The 26332-nt window shown below is 37.0% G+C and overlaps 1 protein-coding gene across 1 annotated transcript in view; it reads right to left on the bottom strand.

Moving 5' to 3' along the window:
• The window catches only part of PIK3C2G (phosphatidylinositol-4-phosphate 3-kinase catalytic subunit type 2 gamma), a 275634-nt gene that overhangs the window by 44520 nt on the left and 204782 nt on the right, over positions 1-26332 (bottom strand). The window contains exons 29-30 of the mRNA XM_065846452.2: positions 12638-12794; positions 7977-8086 (exon numbers count right to left, since the gene is read on the bottom strand). Coding sequence (XP_065702524.2) covers positions 7977-8086; positions 12638-12794 — 267 coding nt within the window. The remainder of the gene's footprint in view (positions 1-7976; positions 8087-12637; positions 12795-26332) is intronic.

The following is a 26332-nucleotide window of genomic DNA, read 5'->3' as shown; positions in this document are numbered from 1 at the left end:
ATTTTCTCCCCCTATCTTCCCTCATCTCATCCCTGTGCAAGGAGAGCCAGAACACACTTGTAATTTCCTAGAGTTCTAAGATCCTTCATCAGAAAAGACATAATAGATTAAAAAATAATGAGATACACATGTAGATAAGTACTGCAAACATGTTTTAACATCAAAGTGAACTCAACTTGAGAAATAACACTGCAAGATTATCATTGGTCTTTGAAGAGTAAGATGCAGTACTCATTAGAAAACACTTACCCTCTTGAATTGAATTGCTGGTTAAGATCTATTTAACTTGTGGGGTTTTTTTTCCTATTTCCCTGCTTATTTCTACAGCACTCTGAAGTTATTCTGGATAGGTTCTGATGTCACAGAACAACAAACCACTAGCTTCAGGCCATAAGGCAACAAGGTAGGAAACCTCTACCAAATTGTCAGGTGTTCTTTTGTGATTTTTTTTTGTTGTTGTTTGGTTGGTTTTGTTTCTGTTGTTTTTGTTTTTGTTTTTGTTTTCTTTTTCCTGTTTTTAGTTTTGTTTTGTTTTGCGTTTTTTCCATCCAGTTTTGGATTATATCTAACTAGCTTACACGGGCTGACAATACCCTTAACCACCTTTATAATCTCCTGTTCAAAGCTGAGCAAATGCTTTCCCTGTCATTTTAAATTAAATTAATGGGGTTCTTTGAGTGGGTTTGATTGCATATTGCAATCAATTGAAATCAACTCCATTCATTGCATTGGCCTATTTTTCATCATCTCAGATATTCTGGCTAAAGTCTGTAGCTTCACAGATGCAACCATACCAAAACCAACATTCTACCTGCAGATACCTTCCCAGCTTGTCCCCCCAAAACTGAGATTTCATTTAAAATGCTGTGTGAATTTATCATACACCAATTAGGCATACTAAACCAAGGGAAGAAGATGCATGTGTATTTCTTAATGTAATACAAGGAAGGGTATCTCTGAATTGATTCAGTTAATTATCTTAATTATTAATTACATTCTCCAGAAACAGATACATACAGATTATTTAATAAATGACACAAATTAACACTCAAATTGAAAACAAGAAAATAAACCTCATTTCAAAATATTAGTACAAAATCAATTCAGTGCTGATTAATTAGGTTGCATCTGTGGTGAACTTTTCCTTTTTAATGTATTTAATTTAATGCATAGTTCAAACACTTCCTAAATCACTGAGACATGATATAGGTTACGGAATCTGTGACTGGGCCATATTATAGCAAAGAACATAGGGAATTTACAACATTACTATAAGAGGCATGTTAATTTTGCAGCTAAACACAGTGCATTTTAATTTGCATAAAGCAGACCTTGGCTTCTAAAGTTGCATTAATTCAGGCATCACCACTACACAGCACAGCTGATATCAGAATACCACTATTTTTCCCATGGGTTCATTAAGCTTCTGAAATACCTTTAAGATCCAGATTGATAATCACATACTTTAAACCTAAACAGAGGCTTTTGTTGTCATTGTTGTAGATTTTCCCTGTGAGTTATTTCAAAGGACTACATTTAAAACAAAATAGAACCAGAAGTATATGGTTTTTTCACTCTCTCCTGATATTTTTTTTCTCTATGCAGCTCTCCCTGAAAACATTAAACAATCCTTATGTCATATTGTCAACAAATAATTTAAAATGTCTCTTTGCTCTTCTGGTGACACCTGAGAGAGTGTCTTCACAGCAATGTAGGACAACTCTGGTTATGGTTCTCTGCATTCTCTTCCAAGGGAAAACTGGCTTAAGGAAATCCTCCTTCCCATAGCCGCCATAAGGTGGTTCCCAGCTATATCTGGAGCAGTGGGGTACATCAAACCCATGTGTCTTTTTCAATTTTGCATTTGATTTTTGGCACGGATTAGTTCACTGACCCAGTTCATCACATTGTGGTAATCTGATTCCTCTTTCTGCTAGCATTTTTTAAGTTCATGCTAAGGACTCGTGATGGAACTTTCTCCTCTTCAAGATCTCCATACACCTTATTTTTCTCTACAGTCACATTAATTTTAGCCACAGGTGAAGATGCTGGTAGGGTCATGGGTATTTGTTGCTGAGATCCTCTTGCTCCCTAGGCCATGACCACCTTTGTCTGTGCCTAAAGCTGGCTCTGCTTTCACAAGATGACAAAAAGTTTTTCAGGTATTTCAGAGCTTTGGTAACCCAAGCCCCTTAGAGAATTAGTGCCTAATGGTCTATAGATGGGACAAGCGAAGTGACTTATATTAAGAGGATCAAAAGCACAGGTTAATCAGGAGAAAATGGCAAACTCTCATTTACTTGAGTAACATTAATTGTGAATCACAATATTGCTAACATAAAGTTTTCAGGCAGAAAAAGTATTTTTTTTTCCACATAACAATATCTCTTGACCAGGCAGATTGGTGTCTGATCTACTTCTCATAAAACTGAGTTAAATATCAGGGATTATTGAAAAGTAATGCCTTTCCACTTTCCACCTGCTCAACTGACTTAGAATTTCAGATTCAGCTCACAGTCTGTACAGAACTATCAAATCACAGTATTGGGTAAAACGTGCACAGACTGGATGGCTGCTTGTGTGAACAGAAATGGATTAAAAGATTGGCTAACATTTTCAAGAGTGACTTGTGATAGTTGGTGCCTTGATTTTTAGGAAGCAGATAGATCTTACAGGACAGGTATTCTGAGAGCTGGTGCTTGGATATTTTTGGGCATACCAGCCTTTCTGCACGGTCTTTTAAGAGCGCACACACTCATTATTACTGACTAGTTATCCAGATCTTAATCTTGGTATATATAATAACAAATATTCACCCCAAACTTCAGAATAATTTTTCTTATCATTCATTATGGCATCCTGCTTCTCATTTCTATCTAGGCCTAAAAACAATTTAGAGGATAATGAGCAAAATTTATTTTCATGGGATTCTCAGATGTTAATTAACATGGTGTATCACATATATTCCAACCTTTTCATCCATGAATTTAGCAGGTTGCATTTTAAAACAAACTGGGTATTATGCCCCCAACAGCTCGCAACAGACTTTTCCAGAATATTACTGCTTTGAGGGACAGATCTTTTCTAATTTTGAGCAAACTTTATTCATGGACAGTTGATATTCTTTTTTTGTGTATGGTAGTGATAACTCTTCAGTTTAATAACTTATTTCCAACTGTGATAGTACATAGCCAATAATAATAATATTCTTTTTAGCCCTTATTTTGCTAGTTTTTAAAATTCAGGTTTATTTACAGACTTAGTGATCCCATGCGCTGAGCACATCAGGTGTTCTCTTGATGTGCATCTTCTGGTCTTGTTTCCCCACTAGTTCTCCTATGCTCCTTTCCCAGGACAGAGGACACTCCTCTCCCCTAAGCTGGTGGTATGTGGGGTTTGTACAGCAGTATAGATGCCTCAAACAACATAAATTCAAGGAGGAAGTCTGCCTCTGTTCCTTTGATGCACATAGACTACAAACTTTACAAACTGCTTGAATGCCACTGAGAGACACTAGTACTGTAGTTTTGCCTGTGCCCTTTCATCAGCTTTTGCTGGTGTTCCAGTTGTTTGGGAGATTTCTTCCTGGAATTTCTGCAGCCACCTGAGAAACGGGCATTGGCTGATCAGTTTCAGATGGGCATCATATTTTGAAAGGAATTACTGTGAATTGTCCAGCTTGGCAACTGCTGGCATTTGTAGTTTGGAGTGGATATGCTTGACCTGGGCAATGAGAGGTACCTAACAAATGATTCTGTTAATAAATATGAAAAAATGGCAGCTGACCCAAGCAGCACCCCCATCAATCAGGCTGCTGAAGATATGCTCTGGTGCTTTGCTGGTAATTGTCAGATCTACTGTGCATCTCTTATTCATAGGCTTCTATGAGTGGGCTAGATTGCATACTGCAATCAATTGAAATCAACTCCATTCAATGCATTAGGCTAACTTTAATCCCGTAAAAATAATTTTAAATATACATCCCTTTACAGGCACATAAAAAATGTCAGGAAGCATGTGACACCACGCTGAGATTTGAAGACATCTGCAGAAAACCAAAGAGGAAATTTATATTCAGAGGGCAGATGGGTTTCCAGTTTCTGGTAAAACTGTGTTGTCAGTGTAAGAGGAAAGGAGGGAGGGTAAAGGATGAAATCGAGTTTCAAGGATCAAACTGAGTTCAGGGCAGATGCTGGAGAGACAACAATGTTTCATTTGGCACTAGGTGCACAGAACTGACAAGCAAACACAGAAACTCTTGTATAACTCTCAATTGGCGCATTGTTATCCACCATCTGAGGGTGGGACCTTCCAGAAGGCTGTAAGCTGTGAGGCTTAACACTGCCCCTCATCAGCTCATAGCAGTGAACTGACCCAATGTGTGAAGAATACAGAACACAAATGAGACAACGGATTGTTGAACATGTCTTAAATCAAGAATGAGAGGAAAGGAATTTGGTAAAACACAGAATGCTTTACGATCCTGAAAGGGGTCAGTATGTTACAGCCCAAACTCTGGTAAAATTATTCTGTTGGCTAAAAAGGTGATGGCAAAGAACAAATTAACATCTCTTTGCCAGGAATATTTGTGACATCGTTCATCATTTTACATTGTTTTTAAACAACAGCAGAGGCAATGCCAGTATTATTGCTCAAACCAAACTCAGACAATTGCTAAAAGCAACTTATTTCTACAGCGAAATGCTGTTCCCCTATTTCCACTAGAAGAATATTTGGATTTTCAGCAGACACACATTATATGATCAGATCTGAAAGATTACAGTAACTACCTTGTACTTACAACAAGAAATAACATTCTGTTGGCAGATTTTATAATTCCAATGACTACACCCAAGAAAATACTTAAAAAAAAAAAAAACAAAACCAAAAAACAAAACAAAACAAAACAAAAAAACAAACAAAAACCCAGCAATAAAATGTTTTTGAAAGTAATTATGGAGAAAAAGATGCTATAAATTCTGTAGGATTTCAGAGCTACTGGAAGTTATGCTAATAAGTAGAACTTTCAGTTTCCTTGCCTTTCTAAGGATAGCCTGAAAAAAAGATACAGGAATAAGCTACAGAGTGATCAGGAGAAATGGGTCACTGGAATTTTTTCTCACACGGTCTTTTTGTATAATAACTAAATAGGAAAGAACTTTCTGAAGGACAGGAATAAATATGATGTAGATAACACAAAGCTCACAAACTCCTCAATATATCAACATTCCTGGAGGCGGGTCATAACATGCTTATACAGAGGGCTAAGTTCTGCATGGATCCAGGTAACAGGCCATCCCAAAATCTTTATTTTGAAAAGTGCCTGGATATGCTTTTCAGAAGTTAAAATATTACTAGACATGAAACCTGATGTTCTGCCATGCTTAGACATGTAGAAATGTTAGTTAATTCATGTGTTGAATTAACACAAATTATGTTCCAACATGAACAGAAATTAAAATAAAGGAAAAAAAAACCACACAAAGAGAAATGAGACCCATGGAAATTCACGAACTGATAACAAGAGACTTTCTTGCAAATGAACATATATAATACGAACATAACATAAGAGTATCAAAGAACAGAATACGCACTTTAGTGATATCTGACCTTACTATGCGATATAGTGATCTCTGTGGACAAAAACAAATCTACACTTCAGCATTTTGAAGGAAACTGGAACAACAGATCTGGAACACACTAAAAAAATTTTAGCAGAAAATACAGTTTCAAATAAGAACAGAGCCCACAGCACTGTCCAGATCTGTTTTGTTGGTAAGCAGGACTTGTGTGGCACTTCCACTGTGAAGGTCTTCATTATCTGAACATCAACCCTAACAAGAAATCTAATGGGAAGAAGGACATGCTGGCCTCTGAGACATACCTGCAGTCTCTCTGGGCTGAACCTATTCCTAATGTGATCCTCTAGCAGGCAACAAAGAGCACCAACTCTTCCCACTTCCAAAACAGTGTCGAGCCACATCTCCTTCCTGAGACCAGCCATCATTCTTCATGCTTTGGCTGAGAAAACATTGCCCTTGAATTCCCACCCTGAAGTCTCTCACTTCCTTCACCCTAACCCTCAAAACACCATGATCAGCCTGCCCAACTCCAAGAGGGTGGAGCTACAGCTCTGTCCTGAATGCAGTCCTCATCCTTCATCTTGCAGCTAAGCAAGACCCCAGTGATATGAACCCAAACCACAATAATTGTCCCATCTGACTGAAAAGCAAACTGACCCTTTCCGTCTCCAGAAAAGCACTAGGCACTAGCTCTGAGCTAGCAATTTCCACTCTTAAGACTCATATTTCCATGTTTGTTATGTATACCTGAGCCTTTTTTTCACTTATTAAATGAATTGAGATTTTTACTTGTGAGGGACAGACAAAACCACTCAGATTATTTGACAGAATAAAGATTTTGCATTTTAATTTGAAACTGCATGTTTTCTCTTTGAAGTGGAAATATAAGCCTGTAATTTGGGAATATTTGAAATTTTAAAGGAAAGTGTAAGGTAGGAGTAGATGGTAAATATGAGGCTGTAATTGAATTTCAAAACAAAACAATTTAGTTAAAGTGCAAGAGGGAAAGCATATGAAAAAGTAAGTGTTAAAGAAGGAACTCAGTGCTCTACTGTGTGTAATGGAACAATAGTTTTGTGCGAGAGGTTTCCCTCTTCCTTAAACTCTCTAGGTCTCTGTTCCAAGCATTCTCTGAATCTGCAGCCTCAGTTTCTGGTTCTAATAAACGAAAAGGACACATATAAACAACGCAATTCAAATTGCCCAAAATCTTCATAGGGGCCTTTGTAATAGTAATGAGAGTCAGCTGCTCTAGTTCAAGCTTTCATCTCATTTATTCATTGCAACGTGCCCTCTGGCTGTACTGAAGGGCAGGGGATTGCTCTTGCCTCCAGGCAGTTTGCACAGTGCAGAGAACTGTGCCGCCTTATGGGAGCATCCTTGAGGGCTCTGATTTGAAAGGAGCCCTTCACTCAGACCCAAGTGCTGTGACCTGGAAATGTGCCCTGCACTTGGGCCAGAGGAAGACGTCAGAAGAGTCTGGATTGCTTTGCCTGTGTACGTGGTGTCCAGGGTGCATGAATTCACAGGCTGTCCTTTGGAAATGATGCTGCTGCACAGAAGAGGGTCTGACAGGGACAGATTTTCTCAGACTGTGCATAGAATGGGCAAGTGAGTTTCCAAGCCCAGTCAATCTCCCCTGGCTCCATCTAGAGCATCTTCACATAAACAGCTGGAATTATCTGTAATGCAGAGGCCTGACCCGAAAGATCAGAACTGAAGGCTTCAAACTGATTTTATACAGGTCATCTGCAGTTCCTCATCAATAATCCTCTGTTATTATCACAAACAAGTGAAAGGTTTCATTATCCTAATGCAAATCAATCTTTAAACATATATATATTCACACACAATGTTTTTCTGTGATAGATCTGTTAAGTGCTCAAAAGGAAGAATCAGTATTATCTTGCGGATGGAGAAACTATGGCTAACAGAGGTAAAGTAACTTGCCTGAAGCAACACAGAAGGCCAAAAGAAGAACAGAAAAGGGAATAAAATGGAGGAATTCCAGGTCTTTACTTAGTCCACAGGTTGAACCTTTTAATGCAGTCCAAATCCCATTGCATGTAGCTGCTGCGTTTAGAAGCAGAGAGGATGGTTTTGCCATGAAAGCCAAAGAAAACTCTAGGTGCTGAATAAGTGACTTGTTACAAGAGTACCACAAATGCACAACTGTTTCTGCCAGAAATTTGAGGGGATTGGTTAAAACATGCATAAGGAAAGGACTTTTGAAAAGTAAACATGTGAAGACCAATTATCCTTTTGTATGATTTCACTGATTATAACCTCTTAACAAAACAGAAAAACTGTTTGCTTGTTTGTCTGTTTTGTGACTTGGCAGCTTTGCTTCATGCCTGAAGGAGGTAAGGTTTCTGGATTATATTCTGGTTTTACCTGGTAAAGTAGCTTGTAGCCTGGAGGTCTGAGTCCTGAGGACGGAGGTTATCGTACACGTACTTCAGATCCTGAATACTATTTAGCTCAGGCAATCCTGCATGCAGCATCTAAAAGTAAAGAAATATAATAAGTCCATGAAATGAGGCTGAGACAAGAAAGTTTTTACAGTGAAGGACTTGTAAAACACACAGTTTTACTGATCTGAAAAGTGGTTCTGATGCTGGAGCAATGTCTGGAACACTAAAGTGAATATATTGCATTGTAAAACTTCACACTGAGGTGCTGGAAAGAAGCACGGGCCAAAATAATCAATCCATTTTAGTTATTTATTTTCCAATCCTTAACATCCTCTGATTCTGTGTGATTCTCTTCAGATATCATCATCTCAACATGCACATTGCTAAACTTCCTTCATAGTGTTCTAATGGTGATAAAGGGAAGGAGACCAAATTCAGCCACCTGAACAACAGTTAAACATGTTTCTTACAGTATTATCCTAGTCCTAATCCAATTTAGTGCAATATCACATTCTCATTTGTAACCACTGATCCCACCATCACTGTTCTTGATCCCTCCTGCAAAGGGATCATATATTCACTCCCTTTACAGTCAGTGGAGGGGAAAGCTTCCTTTAGATGTCGATTCACAGCAGAAGCCCTGACTTGGGCACAGAGAGTTGCCCTCTGTAGAAGTGTATCATTCTCCATGGATGTGGGACAGAGCTGTTACAGTTCAAAAGACAAATAATGCCAATATTCCCCTTGCAAAGTAACCCAAGTAGGGTAGACAATTGAGTGTGTCCATTTGCCCACAAAGCTCTCTCAAGACATTTTAAAATGTAAAAAAAATTGACTCGCTTCAAAACTTACTGATTTTTCTCAACAATCACAGGAAGTTGAGAGATATGATTTGTGTGTAGTGGAGAAAAAAAAAATCACTCCTTCACATTGCTTGGAAGGAAATGTATGTGAATTTGCAGTCATTGCTCTGCGTTATTCATTGATATTTATGTCTAGCTCTAGACATAAACACCCACTGAGTCTTGTGGATAACAGCACAGAAGAAAGGAAGCTTTTATTTGAAGGTTTGGTTGAGAGATGTATGGAGTAAGGGGAAAAGAGATGGAAAGATATGTTCCTCATTCCTTCAAACCTTCTCAGTGAAACCCCTAACAAAGAAAATTTTGCTTTGTATCTGACCCAATCTGTGCAACCACTGGACAGTTAGATCGCTGTCTCACAGAGTTCTGCCTAGCAAGGAGCAGAAAGGCAGAAAGCTCAATGGGGTGAATTCAAGTGAGTTGAGAGTAGGGACAATAACAACATTCAGCACTTAAGGACACACAATGCTCTCTGTATGCCTTCAACCCATTTGTAAAAAGACTTTAACAACTCCTGATATTTTTAATTAAAAAAAAAAAAAAAAAAAGAGTTGCTGCATGGGGAAATTAAGCTTCTTGCTCTATATCAGAAAAGGAAACAATGCCAGATATGAACATAATCACATAATCTGAATGATCTGTAGTGCAACTGAAAACCAGGGTTTTTTTAAGGGTCTCTGCACTGCAGAAAATGGAAAACCATTTGCTGAAGCAAAGAAATGTCTTTAGCTGGGCACTACCTACATAGTGCTATGCTGACTGAAAAGGCACCTTAAGGCTTATTATAGTGCTTCTTCCCTTTTGCTCCATACAGCATATCTTTTGTGTTTCCAGTACCCTGATGCAGGAGGCTTCTGAAAACTCTGGCTAGTGGAGGCTAATTAGATAAGACATGGAACAACTGTTCAGAAAACAACTACAGGTTGCCTAGGGCAACTCAAATATCACTAACTGCCTAAGTTTAATTGCCTGCATTTCTCAATTTCTCCCCTTGTTTGGCCTCACGTATGTCTTGACCAACCACAGTTGGTTATCCCAGGACTTCTGACTCACTGAATGGAGCTGCCTATGGTCTCCTTGGGCCTTGATTCAGAGCTGGTGAGTGAAGCAGTCACCCCAAAATCCCACAAAAAAAAAAAATGAATAGTTCTGACATGTACTTTACATGCATTAGACCTCCAAAATAGAAGTGTTTCCTGCTCCTCTTTTCCCAAATGGCATCTCTGAGTTGTAGAAGGGCAAAATGACTTGTACGGGGACATGGGATTCTTGAGTCTTAGATTGGCTCTAGGTAGTCTCCTGTTTTATACTATTAAGACAACCTGTTTCTTGTCACAATAGAGGCAAGTGGATCAATTACTTGCTGTCTAGTGCAACCTCTAAGCCCCTTTTAATAATTTTCTACCGCAAAAAATCTTTGTAACAGCAATGGATTTTGCATTTTTTTAAACTAAATAAAAGATGTGTCCTGTGATCACCCTCCTCATAATAGTTCATATCAATTCATTAATGAGAGCAAAGCTGATGAACTACAGGCATTTATGCAGCTGAACTCTGCCAGCAGACTCCTGGGTCTCCCACAGATGTTTCTGCTTTTGAAAGTGATGGAAACTTCATGGATTATTTCTTACTCCCAGTAGCAAATGTCACTACAGCTCCGGAAACATGCTGCTACCACCAAGAAAAAGCATTAAGTCCCAAACTGGGCCAAACCTACCAAATTGTTGTTCACAATCAAGGTTTGCTAGAAACCACTAACAATTACTGACCATGCAGAGCACAGTTCACTACATCCGTGAAGTACTGTACTTTTCTGAAATAGCCTTATTGTTGAGATTTTTTAACCACGTCTTATAAGTAGCATCTCAGAAAACAGAATGTGGGAGAGGAATGAAAGATTAATGATGCAGATTTCCAGACAGTGTGGGAAATCTTAGACTGTCACTGACATAAATCGGTAGTGGTTAATTTATATTGCCCCTTCATGATAACATCAGATATTTTGCATGGAAATGAATTTAAAGCGGAACTTCTTACCAGTCACTTTTGTAAAAATGACCCACAAAACTAAAACATTTTGATATTTACATTTTCCAACCAACACCCGATTTCAAGCGCAGAGCCAGACTTGCCTTCCAAACAGCACTGGCAAAAACAAGGTGTTCACAAACCTGCCTTGTTTAATTTCCTTTTGATATGAAGTGCTCAACGATGGGGTGTGAATATACTGACAGTTATTTTTCAATTACGAAATGCAAAGCAATTGACTGAACTGCAGCCCATTGACAAATGTTAAAACATATCTGTATGCTGACTTACACCTCAGCACTATTAACTTTCCTTAAAGATCAGCAGAAACAAAAGATGCAGTATGTCCTGAATATAGACAAACTGGAGCTATATCCAGGCAGAGATAGCTAGTTATTTCAGAGCTCCTGCCAGGAACATTTTCCTAACGCTCTGTCTCTTATCCTAGAGTAATCTAACATCATTATCTCTGCTGGCTGCCAAACAAGGAACTGCAATGGGGACAAGGAGGTACAAGATATTGCTATATTTGCAGCATGAGATTTTAGGCAACCTGTTCAGAAATGTAGAGATTACTGTTGTGGATGAGGGAAGCATAGACAATCCTGAATTTCTCAGAGGCTCTTTAAGTTAAGACACACTCGGCACTGCTTTCAGGCTATATGGTTACAACATACTTGGGCAAAATTATGCTTTACGATGGGAACGCAGTTTTGCTGCACCTTTGTGACTACTTAGAAGCAGGGTTAAGAGATCTGGGGCAATCTCTCCTGCTCCATATTGCACCGTACCACTGCATGAGAATCAACAGACAAGACAGAAACAAGATGAACAAATTCTTGCTGTTTCTCCTCTCTCAGTTGCAGAAGTTGGAGATGATAGAGGAGTGTTTGTAGAGCAACTTCTTGGCTGTACCCCAACCTCAGCAGGGGTTCTGTTCATAAAGTTGTGTAGGTTTTTTCATGCACAGAGCAGTCACCTAGGTTTTGCATGGGGCCCTGGACATAACTTTTAGATTAATACCTTAGCCAAGAAACTCAGCAAATATTAGTTAATTTCATATTCTCATTCTACTTGTGAAGGAAGAAAATCATTAACCTTTCCAACACAAGTAAATAGAGGCATAAAGCAGTTATGGAATCAGCCACAGCATGTGAATTGGTAGGAATAGTTAAGGGATAAGAACTCCCAGAGGTCTTAAAATCTTATGCAAAAGGATTTTCAAACCTGTGCTAATATTGGTAGTGCTCTTTCCTGCGTTTGCCATCCTAAGAACAGGATGTGGAAATGTGAAAAAAAAACCCAAACAAAACAAAACAAAAAACATTCTAATGGCATTACTGTTAGCTGCAGTGCTGCTAGGTACTATCAAATCACCTAGTCTGTGAAATATGTTTTTCTTGCCGTAGCCATGAACGGGATTGGTAAATGATTGATAGAACATCTCCAAAAAGGGCGGAGTGAAATTCCTGAATGTGAAACTTGTACCCATCTTCTTTTGCAGTTTTCTGCTATTTTGTAAAAAAGAACGCACTAAAAAAAAAGGGAAAAAATCTAGCAGCTTAGCTTTTCTCAAAAATTAGTACTGAAACTGGATAGTTCCTTTGCACAGGAAGAGCCAGCGCTAACATTTCCTGCAGTGCAGCTGATACATCTTCAAATCAGTGATACTGAAGGCAGCTGAGAAGTGGTAAAAGGGAAGAGGACACCAGAGGAAATTGATTTTTGGTTTCATCCTCAAGCTTCTTACCATCTCCAGCAGGTTCAAGAGTAACTGGCTGTGTTTCCTGACTGTATTATAAGCTCGACAGCAAAGTTCCACAAACTCTTGAAAACGCTGTGGGTTTTTTCCACCTTCTGTGATGAAATACTCCATCTCTGATGTGAAGATGAAGGGAGCTCGGTCCCTTGAAAAGAGAACAAATACATGAGAAATTTCACCGAAAACAGCAAATCATGCAAGGCAGTTAATATTTGTAACTCATTATTCACATTTGTTTTTCCAGTATTACCTTCCTCATTATTTGAACTCTCCCCTCCTCAATGTGGACAGCTTTACTGCTTTGTCTGGTGTCACTGAATAATTGAGGGCAGAGGCAGATATCACAGCAAGAGCTTCCTAGTGAGAAAGCCAACAACTGAACAAGTTTGGAGCTTACATGTTGTTTTCTTCTGGTTATTTTTTGCTTTTCTTTTTAAACTATCATTGCTTTAATTTCTTGACTCCAGCCTGAAAGTGAATATAGAAACAAGTCCTCTCCTGATATTGAAATTGTTGTTCTCAAAAAGGATAGGATATAAATATCAACTCCCCACTAGGCAAGGAGTGAATTTAAGAAAAAAACTACAACTCCACAATCCAACAACAAAAAAATACAACATATGATGCTATCATTAAATATACACCATTCTAAAGTGTTGTTTCTGACCCAAGTTAGAAAAGAATAAGCCTAAATACGTTGTGTTGTTTTTGGTACAGTTAACTCTGTGTTCAACCTAGAGTAAATGAGGTGCAGAATCTGATACCATGTCTTGCCTTTTTTTCTTATCACTAGCATAGTTGGTGGCTATGGCATGCTACTGCAGAAAAAAACAGATTAGCTAGACTTCTGCTAACAATCCCATCATTTGATAGTTTCAGAAAGGCATGATATGCTGCATCCTTGGACAGACAAAACTTCCGCAGTGATTTACTCATCACCACTGTCATATATAGAGGCATGTAAACTGATTAGAGGGCTATATTCCAAGGAAATACACGCAGCATGTTAACCCTTAATTCAAAACAAACTTGAGCAAACTAAACATTCTTGGGAAGCCTGAATGCAGAAACAAATTTGAGGATCTCTGTTTCTTGCTAAAACCTCAAACGTGGGCTGAGCCTGAACCTACTGTGCTTGCTGAATTAGACAAAGAAACTTTCCTAGGAGTTTTCCTTATTTTCCTTTAAAAATGCCTGTCTTCTTTATCATAGAAAGTCAAGTTGCTATGAGATTCTAGGCTGTAGCTGGAAGTCCCAGTTACAAGAAATGTTCAAGTGGCTTTCCCTTTCTTACGTCTGGAAGTTCTTCCTGTTTTGCATTGAATATAACTTTGAAAGTAGATCTCCTATAGGTATCACTCACCTCAAAGCACTCCCGGACATTAAGGTTTTTTAAAAATATATCATTCAATATCAAGTAGGTAGTACTAGGAAGGATGAAGGTCCAGAATAGTCAATCTTATTCTTTCCTTCCACATTTTTCTATATCATGGAATATATGAGTTTGGTGTAACAGTTATGCTGCAGTGTGGCTGTTACACAGTTATTGTGTAGTTTTGTGCTGTAGCTCTCAGAGAATTACAAAACTATGGCTATTACTCATTTCAGAAAGCAAGATTTCCCCAGTACCTTCATTCATTCATCTTTTAGCTTATCTTTTGTTTAGCAGAGGTATTTAAAATAGACGTTAAGTATTAGATAAATCGATTTAACTAGGGTCACACAGGTCAGTTTGTTGCAGCCAGAGAGACAGAGACAAAAAATTAGCAACGTTAACATTTGCACTTATCTACGGACACAAGTCCAACCTAAATCCTGATTTAAAAGCACTGTAGCATCTTGAGAGTGTTTAAAAATAAAATATTTTTCTTTTCTGAATTTACATAGTTGACATAAAATATTCCAAAACAAAAGTAGTGCTGTAAAGGTCCCATTTAGTGTATTATGTTCAAAATTCCTATTTGATATCTGATGTCCAAGTGCATCAAGAGGCACAATTACACTATGAAAACATAGCCCTTTCTGAGCTAGTTCACGTCTCCCACATGAAGCTACTTGAGTTGCAAACAGACACTGCAATCAGAATTTACTTTACTGGAAGAAACATGGTGTTTAACATTTTTGGGTTGGGCTGTGGGCCAACTTCCACATAATGCAATGACTGCAACACTAGCCAATTGTCTTACTGTTGTTGCTAACTGATCCATTTGAACATACAGCTGATATTTTAGTATTTATATTATTTATATATTAATTTTACTTTTAAGATCTTTTTATGCAGTTTTACAAGGTTTAAAATTTCTCAGTATCATTTGAGACTGTATTCTAAGCTGATAGCCCTGTCCTTCTTTGTTACCATGCAAAATGCAACTTAGAATTTTGCTTTCCCTCTTTTTGCTCAAGGTCTTCTGATATCAGAGCCTCTCCTGCAAAGGTAAACCCTGCAATCAGATGCTGAAGCTTCATTCCTGCCTATGTCTAAGCTGCTTATAAATGGAATACTTTGCAATTGAAATTTAAAAAAAAAAAAAACAAAAACAAAAACAAACACATAAAACAATACAGTCATTTCTCATGATAATATCAAAAAGCAAAGTTTCAGTGGGAAGAGATGCTTACTCACTGAAGAGTACATTAAGGACTTTGAAAAAAACAAATTACAGGACTGAATGTCTACACACAGATGCAAAATGTTCCTTGCTGTTCTCACAAATTCCTTTGGAATACAAAAACATGGAAGGGGATAGTCTAAAATTTACTCCAGCAAAATTACAAACAGCCAAGTCAAGTCACCATCCATAACGTGTGGGAAAATTTACATTAGCAAACAATGGAGGCTGTTTTAGCCTACATAAGAAAACAATGTATACCCTGGTGTTGGATGAACATTCTAACTTACACACACACACATTCAAATGAACCTTATCCCCATGCACAACCTGTGTTTTTATATTTAAATCTACTTTATATGTAAACCTTCTTTGTGGTACATTGTCAAGATCATATTACATGATGTCATTTATTCAGAAGATATGCAATGCATCCAAAGGCCTGGTAATAATAACTATGACAGATATCACTCATTTGGATATAAGTCTATTACATAACTTGCTCACATGAAGTTATCTGAAAGATATAAACATGAAATACTGCTTAGTCCAAAACATACCCTCAAGATCACAGCTAAGCCTTATAATACTTCATATCCATAGGATGTTCAAAGACCAAAGACTGTGTTACAGTCAATGGGACAAGAGCCCCTTGGCCGGAAATCTGTGTCTATTACAACTTGCTGCTTCCATCAAATTAATGAAAGACTGGCAGCAGTTTAACAAAATAGGTATGATGAGCCTTTTACCATATCTCTGTAGAAGACCAAGCCCCTTTTCATTATGATGTGCTAAAGAAATATAGAATTGAAGTATTATTGAATGATCCCTACTGTATAATGGTAATGTTGGGTACCATCACTTCCAGAAAAAAAAAAAAAAAAGGCCTCATTAAGTGATCTGATGTGGCTTGATATAGATCAAAGATCTACAGCCAATAAGCCTCCCAAAATCATTAAAGCTACCTTACCACAGCTTGCTCACTATTTCTTTTCTTTCTCTTTTGTTTTTTTACTCCCCCACTAAAGCTCTGGATGACATTAATGAGTCCTTTGGTTTTATAACAGAAATCAGTCAAAAAGGCAATATACCCACTTATGACAGAACCTGATTGCAGTCCTGGACCTTAAAGACTCATACTTTACTATGGCTGTGACAAAAGAGTTTACTCAAGTGATTCAGTGAGAAGCAACACTAGTTTTATGGGTTTGTTTTGTTTTGTTTCTTTATTGTGTACTGCTTTTAGAAATTTAAGATTTTCATGGGAATGTGTTTTGCACTTCCTCTGGAGATTAAGAATGTTTGGATGATATGTCATGAGAGGGAGGAAGGAAAGGAAACCTCAAGTAACTGAAGAGATCATCATGCAAAAATAAACTTTCTCTGGGGTGATGGGAACATTTACTGAGACTTCACTGTAGGCTGGAAATACGCTGCTTTCCAAGACGACCAGTAGGATCATCAGGATTTGTTATGAAACACTGGATGTAAACTGATTAACAAAGCTTGTAAGGTCAACAACAGTTATAGTTTTTCCTACGATGAATCTCACGGTACAGAACAATTAAGAATGATACATTGAGTTCCTTTTACATTAAATTGAAAAAGCAGATGAGATCATCAGCAACAAATGACCTTTACTCTGATCCAATCTAAACTTCCTATGGAAAAGTTCAAGTCACACACAGTAATGCAACATCAAAACTGTTGTAGTCCAAATTGTCATATGGACATAGTAGAAAGTGCATGAGAAACCATACAGTACTGTTTCAATTTATAAACCAACTGCTAAGAGGCATATGCCACCGTGTATTCCCTGACTGCTTTAAAATAATTTTGTCTGAGTCAAGAGTGACTGATAGTATTCAGCATGACTACGTGGAATTTAGATGTATCCAGTAAAACAGGAGAAGCTTTCAGGGAGCATTTGAATGCTGACATCATTTGCACAGCAGCAAGAGCCAAGAGCTTATTGAAGAACACATTGACACAAAGTAAATGAACATGAGTGCTTAATTCTGCAAGCCAAGTGAAAATGTCTAATCATAGTAATCATATGCATTTGTAGACATAGAAAAAACCACAAGCAAAAATGTATTCCTTTCACATATTAAAAACGAAACAGTGAACAACAGCACAATACAATTAATCTCAAGCAATAACATAAAGAGTCATAAAAAATATACCTGGAAAGGAATCACAAGCAATACCTTATCTTTCTGCTTACCAGGACAACATCAACCATAAACATGCTTCTGAGATGCTTATTTAGCCTATTCTCAAAGATTTTTAGTGACAGAGTTCTTCTCCAAGCTCCCTATCAAATTTCTGTTTCAGTATCTCCCCTCACATTTTTCCCTTAATGCCTAACCTAACCTTGCTGTGCTTTTATCCTACTAATTTTTCTTCTTTCCTAAGGGAACAAGAAGATCCCATCTTCTTTACAGCAGCCTCAAATGTACTTGCTAAATGTTATTATGTCTTTCCTCCATCTTCCATAGATAATTGTTTCATCTGTTTGTCATAAGCCTTGTTTTCCAGATGTCTGATAATTTTAATTGCTTTTCTCTGGACTCCTTGTAATTCCTCTGAAGTCCTTACTCAAATCTTTCTAAAAGTAAAATGTTGAAAATACTCCAGCTGAAGTTTCACCAGTGACATGTGAAGCAAAAGGATTACTTCACATTTAATTCTTTCTGATTCAATATTCTATTTTTGTCTCATATTCAACTTGTCTGTAGTATAACCCTCAGATACCTTTCTGAAAAGCTACCTATCACTGTTAATCCCAACTTTCATCACAGTCAAAACCTCTTACGATAGACTTCTACTAAAAAATGAACAAACATATCCTCATAATGAAAATATTGAAATATGTCAGTCCCATCACAAACCTGTTATAGAAGGTGGAAGTCTCTTCAGCAAGCATAGAATCTAAATGAGGTAAATATTTTTAAGTGACTTCACAACAGAGCAGTAGTTCTGAGCTTTGTATAAAATGTAAATGCTGGACTTGACAGCAGTTTTCCCATTGACTTCAATGACAATTGATACTACTTGCATTTTCACTTGTTTGTATGGCAAATCTATGTTCAGATTTGTTTAGAAAACTTTTCTGTTTTCTATTTCTTTTAGTGAAAAAATCTTGCTAGCGCTTCCACAGACACGTCTGCTCAACACTAAACAGACTCTCGCTGAGACTTTATTCCTCAAATCACCCAGACCTGACATATATACATCCATGTCTAAATAAAATGACAGTCTAGACTTCAATTGCCCTATAGTAATTACAATGCTATAAAAAGGAGTAGAAGTGAGAAGTGAATTAGCAATTTGAAACAGCTTCTCAAAAAACCCAGGGTTTATTCATCCTGAGAGATTTAATCTCAACTGTATTTTTAATAGCTTTTATTTCCAGTAACATATACATAGAGAGTTGCTTGCTCAAACCGGAAACTCGTGACTAAGCTTCCAAGAAAAAAAGAACACATATAGGAAGAAAGGACCGGCCACAATGGAGAAATAATAGAAAGTTGGCCTGGGCATGCAGAAATGGTGTTAGGAAAGCCAAAGCTCAACTGGACTTATAACTGGTGGAGGACATGAAGTGCAGTAATAATAAGTTCTACTGATTCATCATTAGTGAAAGGAGAATGAAGAAAATGTGGACCTGCTGCTGACTGCAGATTTAGTGACATAAGAACACAGACAAGGCTGAGGTACTTGTTGCATTCTTTGCCTCAGGATTCACTAACAAGGCCCTCCAGGTGGTGGACAGCGAGCTGAGTATGAAACAGTGGTGGGCCAAATATGAGCCCTGGAAGTGATAAAGACTAACAGCAGCCTGGGCTGAACTCATGGGAGAGCAGCCAGTAGATGGCCTTTACTTGGCACTTGTTCATATCTTGCCAAAAAAAGATGTCACTAAACTGGAGTAAGTTCAGCAGAGGGTCACCAAGATGTTTGGGAGTTAGAGCACTTGCCTGTGAGGAGAGGCTGAGAAAGGTGGGTCTGTTTACCTAGGAGATGAGAAGGTTTTCAGGAGATCAAACAGCAATCTTCTAGTATCCATAAGAGGTTATGAAACAGATGGATCCAGGTAAAAGTAAGAGAGAAAATTGAAACAGCTGAGGTTCTAACTAGTCATATGAAAAAACCCTTTCACTACAAGGATGATTAAATATTCAAAAAGGTTGCCTGGAGAGGTTTTCACTGGACATGGTCCTGGATAAACCGGTCTGAATCTTATCCGCTTATTAATTAGAAAGATTTCCGAATGTCATGAGCACCCTTGACTTAGGTAAACTACATGACCTGGATGTTCAAAACATGCATCTCATATTTTTCACCTATATTCTTCAACTAAATGACCAGAAGTCAAGTCTATTTCAGAAAACATGGTTTTCAATCTATTTTCTATTTCTGCAGCTGTTTGAGGTATCTACTGCATAAAAAGTTCTCTAACCACAAATTTGAAATCTCATTTCTTATTACAGTTTTATCTACTTTATTTTTATATTAACACCTATCTTTAGAGGCAGAAACATCAAACTAGAAATAATCTCCTGAATTGCTTTGGTAACTGAGGGTAGTTCCTAAATCATTATGGTCTTATTTATTCATGACTTCCTATGTATATATATGTATATATGTATATACACATATATATATATGTATATGTAGAGTTACTTCTTCTTATGTATATATCAACTTTGCTATTATAATTATTTTTCACTATCAGGGCCTTAATGTTAGATTTACAGCAAAATAACTGTGTTGGACGTGCCTACTATTTTGATCAGTATTGAAAGAAATATTTCACACATTGGCCTGGCCTGTTTTGAAAGATTTATCTGTTTCTGTGGTAATTGAATTGGTTACATTGAGATTTAATCTTGCTTAACAGATACTGGAGAAAACAAGCTGTAATCCTTGCCTAAGCTAAGGGCTTTGATTCATCGTTCTGTTAACATCTAGATTCCCCATGTAAAATGAGCCACAGTATCTCTTTATTTGTGCCCCTTCGCCTGTGCAAAGTGCAAATGAATGTGACTTAACTAAAATCCCTTTCATTGTGGGACAATTGAAGTTAGTGAGTTTGTAAATTATGGAGATTTGATTACACCTGGTCCCGTAAAACCACTCTGCTAAGTGACAGTATAGCTAACACAGATGTTGACAGCTGAGGTTAGACATGGTCACAGTTCTTAGTGAGTGTAGACCTAGCATTTGCAGTGTGTATTGCCTCTGGTGATCATCTGGAAGCTTACCTTGTAACAAAAAATTTGCAATAGACTCGTGATGGTTAAAAAGCAATCTGTGTCCAGCTCAGGCACCTTCTGAGCTGAGTTAGGATCCTCTGTTCAGTTAGACACATATAAAGCAGCTTGCAGTCAGAGTCACCAGGAATGAGACTGCATAACAACGTTAAGGTGGATTTAAATCCTTTCTAAACTTCATGTTCAATACCTATCTTTCAAAGTGCTCAGTACAGCATTCCAGATGCCTTATACCATTTTCTAAGACTATCAAATTTTACAGGTTTGTTAGGAGCTTATTACTAACCCTATTGATAAAACACTTGGGAGTTAATTCACGGGGAGATTGGAGCAATTCTTCTTGTTAATAGAGATTGTTGGACAACTACTTTTTGTGTTCTGTCTGACCTTCATTACTGAAAAAAATATTTTAAAACTCTTGCCTATAAGTTGCCTTAAAATAAACAGAACAAGTGGGTTTATATCCCACACCCACCAAATACTCCATAACAGGTCTTTTCATTATGAGATGGCTATTTGGAAAACACATTAGTAAATTGTTGCAGGGGTTTTGTATGTCACCAGGCAAAACAAAGAAATAAACCAGTGATGCAGAAGCTGAATTGCACAGAAATTCCTTAAGGCAGGGGACTCATTTAAGGATGAAGGACAAAGGCGTAATGTACAGAACAAGTAGAAAAAGATACCAAGACCAAGCAACAGAGATTAATCTAAAAGTGCTTGATGTATACTTGACTGTGTATGAGAACAACTTATTCTGAAAAAGGTAGGTACTGAAAGCTTTTGGAGAACGAGGTGATGCAATAAAATGTTTCTGATGGGAGCAGGAAAGAGAAAATACTTGCCTCTGTAAAGAGTTATACTTTGAAAAGAATAACAAATAAAATAACATAATCAAAACAGACAGTGAACATGATGTCTCTTTTCCCTTTTCTTTCTGTTTTATTGTTGAATTTCCTGTCTCTAGAGTCACATTCTACAAAAAATCATGGAGTGACTAGCAGAAAGAAAAGGAGGGAAGGGCAGGAAGAAATCTCTAAAGCAGGATGATGATACGGAATCACCTAAACAACTCATGTGCAATAAATCTGAGCAGAGGGAATTCCATTGGTGGCTCTGAAGGGATCAAACAATTTCTCTAGCCCAGATAATTGTTAACAAGAACACATGATAACTCCTTCAAGAAAGTGGCTGTTCCTGAAGATAGGAAAGTAGTTATGTCATGCTTGAAATGAATGAAAAGCCAATAAAGATACTGATAGTTGCAGCAGATGAAAACTGAGTTCCAGGGAACTCAGTTCAGCAGAAGAACAACCAGCTTGGGTGAACGAAACTGGATAGGGTCAAATGTGTACAGACACTGGGAAAAGCAGTGCCTCTCTTACCTGTCACGGTACTTTGAAAAGGAAAACAAAAAGAAATTAAGGATATAAAGTGGGTAGTGAACATAATTTACTCTGATTTCTAAAAGTGTTACTTGAATGCCCTCCACAAGAGCTATTACTGAAAATAAATAACCAATTGCAAAGGGCAAACTATTATACTATCCAGAGTCAATAATTACACAAAGCATCAAAATGGCAACAATAAACAACTACTCTTCAAGGCAGACAAAGATAAAAGAAGCGCATCTGAAACTCATGACTGCAACTTGTGCTGCTCATTTGTTCTCACACTTGACTTGTACTTTTGGTGTTTAACTTGGGGCAATTAGACACACCTGAATTTCAGAAGTGATGGACTTCTTGCCTCATAAATTTAAGCCCCTTTAGGTCCTGTTAGATTGGAGGTGACATTGTTTCATATTTAGGTCTTTATGCATATTTCATCTTTCAGTCCTTATGCAGAGACTTATGTGTACGACTATCTTTAAACATCTCTATAGTCTCATTAAAAACATTTGAGCTACTAAGGTACTTTAAGTCATGAAATTAATTCTTTCCAGGATTTCAGTCAGAGATTTTTGGAGGGTGGCAAAGAATTAGGAGTTATATAAACTAATAACTCCAGAATGATCATGTCAGAAAAATAAATTGAAACTGTATAAAATTAATTAATAAATCGGCATATTGAAAATTGTTAATGAAATCTTTCAGCAGGTAATACAGGTTGGTCAAACAATTTTCATGTACAAATTTAGAAAATTAAAAGTTATTATACTTTAAGATGTTACTTTCAAATTTTAGACTTTTCCTTTGATGAACACCCTAAATAAAACTTTAAGAAGGCAAAAATAAAAACGTAAAAATCTCCAATTCCTTTCTTCCTATTTCTAGAAAATAAATGAAATAGATAACAAGTAGTCAAAGAACATGGATAAAACGTATTTTTTCCTGACTGACAGGATACAGCCAACTTCTTTTGTTCTAAAAATAAATATCTGAAAAGAACATATTTTTTTCATATAAACACTTCCAGTGAGACAGTAACACTCATTTTATGTTATTATCACTAAAAATGAAACGTGTTACTTTTAAAATTTAAAAAGGCACTTCTTTACATGCTCAGATTTTCTTTAGTGCTTCTCAGTATAGGAAAACACTGACATAAGAAGAAAGTGTGGGAAACATAATTTTCCCATATTTGTAAACTTATTTCAAAAAACTGGAATTTCCCAATGGAATAGTTAGGCTGCCTCTAGTAATTAACTTTGTAGAAGAAAACCAGCTTAGCAGATTTAACTTCTGGGAAAACCACACTAAGACACAATATTAGTTTGGCAAAGAGACAAGAGAGTCTCTGTGATTCAGATCAGGGAAAAAAAAAAGGTCAGTGAGTGTAGTAAATAATCAGAATGACTGAGTATTATAAAAAAAAAATAAAATAAATGGACACCTAGCTTATCAAAAGATGAATATACAGTGTGCCATGAACTGGACTACTCCGCAAGTTGCCATCAGGTTTCAGCCTACATATCAATGACTGAAAAAATGTAAATGACAGTCCTGGAAGTGACTGGTAGTGGAGAGGATGAAACCCCTGAGGTTAGGATTAGTTCAGTTAGCACAGGATTTAAATAAATCTCTTGTTGCTTAATTCACCAAAGAAGAAATGTTCAAAAGGAACTGGTCAGAACTAAAAAGAAGAAAACAAAAGCAAAGAAAGAATGGGAGGTATAACCATGAGCCATACATCTTCTTCTGTACCATTTGATGACTGACCTGGTCCCATATGATTAGCTGGATAATATTACACCTATTTCAGTTAGAGTTGGTCTAAGATGATTACCACAGAATACTCAGTAGATAAAGAAGAGGATGGATATATGAAATTAAATGAGAAAAGTTTCTTCATGCAGCTTGAAGTATACCTGCAGAATTCATTGCCTTAGGGGAATGAAGAGTCAAATGTGACAGCTGGATTAGAGAATGAAAGGAGGAGTATTTTAATTAACACTAACAAAATGTGCTATCCAAAATTATTACCAAAAAAAAAAAGGTAATGAAATCTCATGGTTCGGTAGGAAATTCCCCTGTGGGACTTTGGGAATAATTTTTCTGCCAAGATCTGTTGCTATGTTGCTGTTTACATACATCATATGTGTCTCTGCAATGCTTCTGAAACAGTTTCTAGACCCATGTAGACAGGTTATTAGTATTATCAAACATAGTTGCTACACTGTGAAGTTACATGGAACTGGAAAAGACAGAATGTTCCTGATTCCCCTTCCCTCTGAAATCAACAAGAGTTGAGCTACTGATTTGTGCGTTGGACTCAAAACTGAGTAGCTTTAATGGATATAATTTAAAGATGGGAGTTGGAATCAGAAAGTCAAAAAATAACTTTTTCGGGTGTTATACAATCATGAATACAAAAGCAAGAACGACTGCATGAATCATGTTAGCTTCAAACGGTTCTCTGAAGACACATATTCGATTTGATAGAAAGAACTGTAACCCATGCATGCAGCATGCAATTCTCAAAGCTGCCATGCATGCCTTTCACTTTATTTGCATGAGAAGAAATGCTGCATATGCAGAATATGGTAAAGGACCTATCCTCATGAAGCTTTCTGAGAAATAAAAGTCAATGGCAAAAAGCAGTTCCTGAGAACAGAAAATGGACAGCTGCGGCAAGCAAGTTTTCTAAATTCTCAAAAGAATGATTATTTTAAACAGTTTTGATGGGGATTCCTTTTCTATAAGCATTCATTAATTTGCAAAGATTCCATTTAAAAAAAAAAAAAAGGAGTTTGTGTGATGTGCATAAAGACTAGTTGCATGTATAGGGATTTGTATTGGATACTTTTCATTCTTTAAAGTCACCTATAGAACTTCACAAGCATGTGTATAGCATCTACTGTACAAAACCCTAATGGTGAGCACTTACAATTCTAAAGATTTGAAAGCATTGTGCTGCTGTTTTATCAATATTATTTTAGGAATATGATACTGTTGGGGGTGTAAAGAACTCAAATAAAAGCCTAAGATAAATAGCTATTAAAGAAACCAGCGGCTAAGCCTATTTCAGGACTTGCCCTGTGGGAATGAGTATATATAAATGGCACTGAGAGTTTTAGATTTTGAGAAAGCCAGAAATTTACGGGATGTAGAAACGTGACATCCCTGTATTCCTGGGTTACAAATAAAATGTTACATTTCGTGAAGGTGCATGCAGTTCATGAGAACTATAGGAATCGTTATTGTGTCAGCTCGGTTGCATGTAGGTATGAAAACAAGTATTGTTGCACGATGTTCACAACATGCTGTTAAGTACGAGTACTAGTTTTACTAAAGAACCAAGAGTGCACTCTATGAATGGAGGCCCTAAAATATATTACTTTATTTAATAGTTTTAAAGCAATATACTTCATAGACAAACAGGAAAAAAATGGCTGCTGTTTATGGAAGTGACTATATTTTAATCAATTTTCTTAGACTTTATAAGAAGGTGTAATATGACTGAGTTGCAAAACTGTAAAATTAATATCTATGTTTATTATTGCTATTACGTTATTTCTGTCTAAATTTGGTTGTTGTGTCCACCCTGTATTTGCTTCATCCTGTTGTTCAAACTAAGTAATTCTCTGCTTACATAAAACTACTGCTCAAGAAAATTCCTGTTAGGTTCTAAAAGGAGGTTTGCTGGAGTGAGGGATGCAGCACTTGACTCAGAGTGTGCATGAGTGTCTTTTTTCATTACTCTGTTCTGCTTTATTCTTTCACAGCAAATAAGTAGGATTAAGGGAGCAGATCTTGAATGATTGATGATAATTCTCAGCACTGCAACTAAATCTTTTGGCTGCCTGGCTTAGAAGTACTTATTATCCCCATCAGCTTCTCTCATATCAATACTCCCACGTTGTTATTTCTGTCTAACACACTGAGATAGTCTAGAATAGTCAAAGGCCAGCTTAAAAAAATAAATTAAAAGTAATAATAATAATTTTAAAAGGGAACAATTAGTCCAAACTTAATTGTGGGAATAATTCCGGAAATTATTAGCAAACATGGAGGAATTTGGGATCATTTATCCATTCTGTACTCTGCCACAACAGCTTTTTTGTGTTTTGCACATACTGGCATTATCCTAACTATTCTTATTCCATTCCAATTCATTTGTCCTACTACGTTAATATTAGGAACTAGAATATATGATCACACTATTGTATTTATCTTTATCATGGGACAGTTACATCACAGATAGATACAAACACAGAAAAATAAGACTTGTTTAGGCAAAAATCAGATATTTGCAAAACAGCCCCTGAGCTCAGTGCAGTTAGATGTAAAACTTCAAAAGATAATGCGAAAATTGCAGTTTTACCCACAGAAGCAAAATGTAATTATTCTCCA

The sequence above is a fragment of the Patagioenas fasciata genome, chromosome 1, assembly GCF_037038585.1.
Source record: "Patagioenas fasciata isolate bPatFas1 chromosome 1, bPatFas1.hap1, whole genome shotgun sequence".
Classification (NCBI taxonomy): Eukaryota; Metazoa; Chordata; class Aves; order Columbiformes; family Columbidae; genus Patagioenas; species Patagioenas fasciata.
The sequence above is the reverse complement of the archived record's forward strand: the minus strand, read 5'-3'. Positions and strand labels throughout refer to the sequence as shown.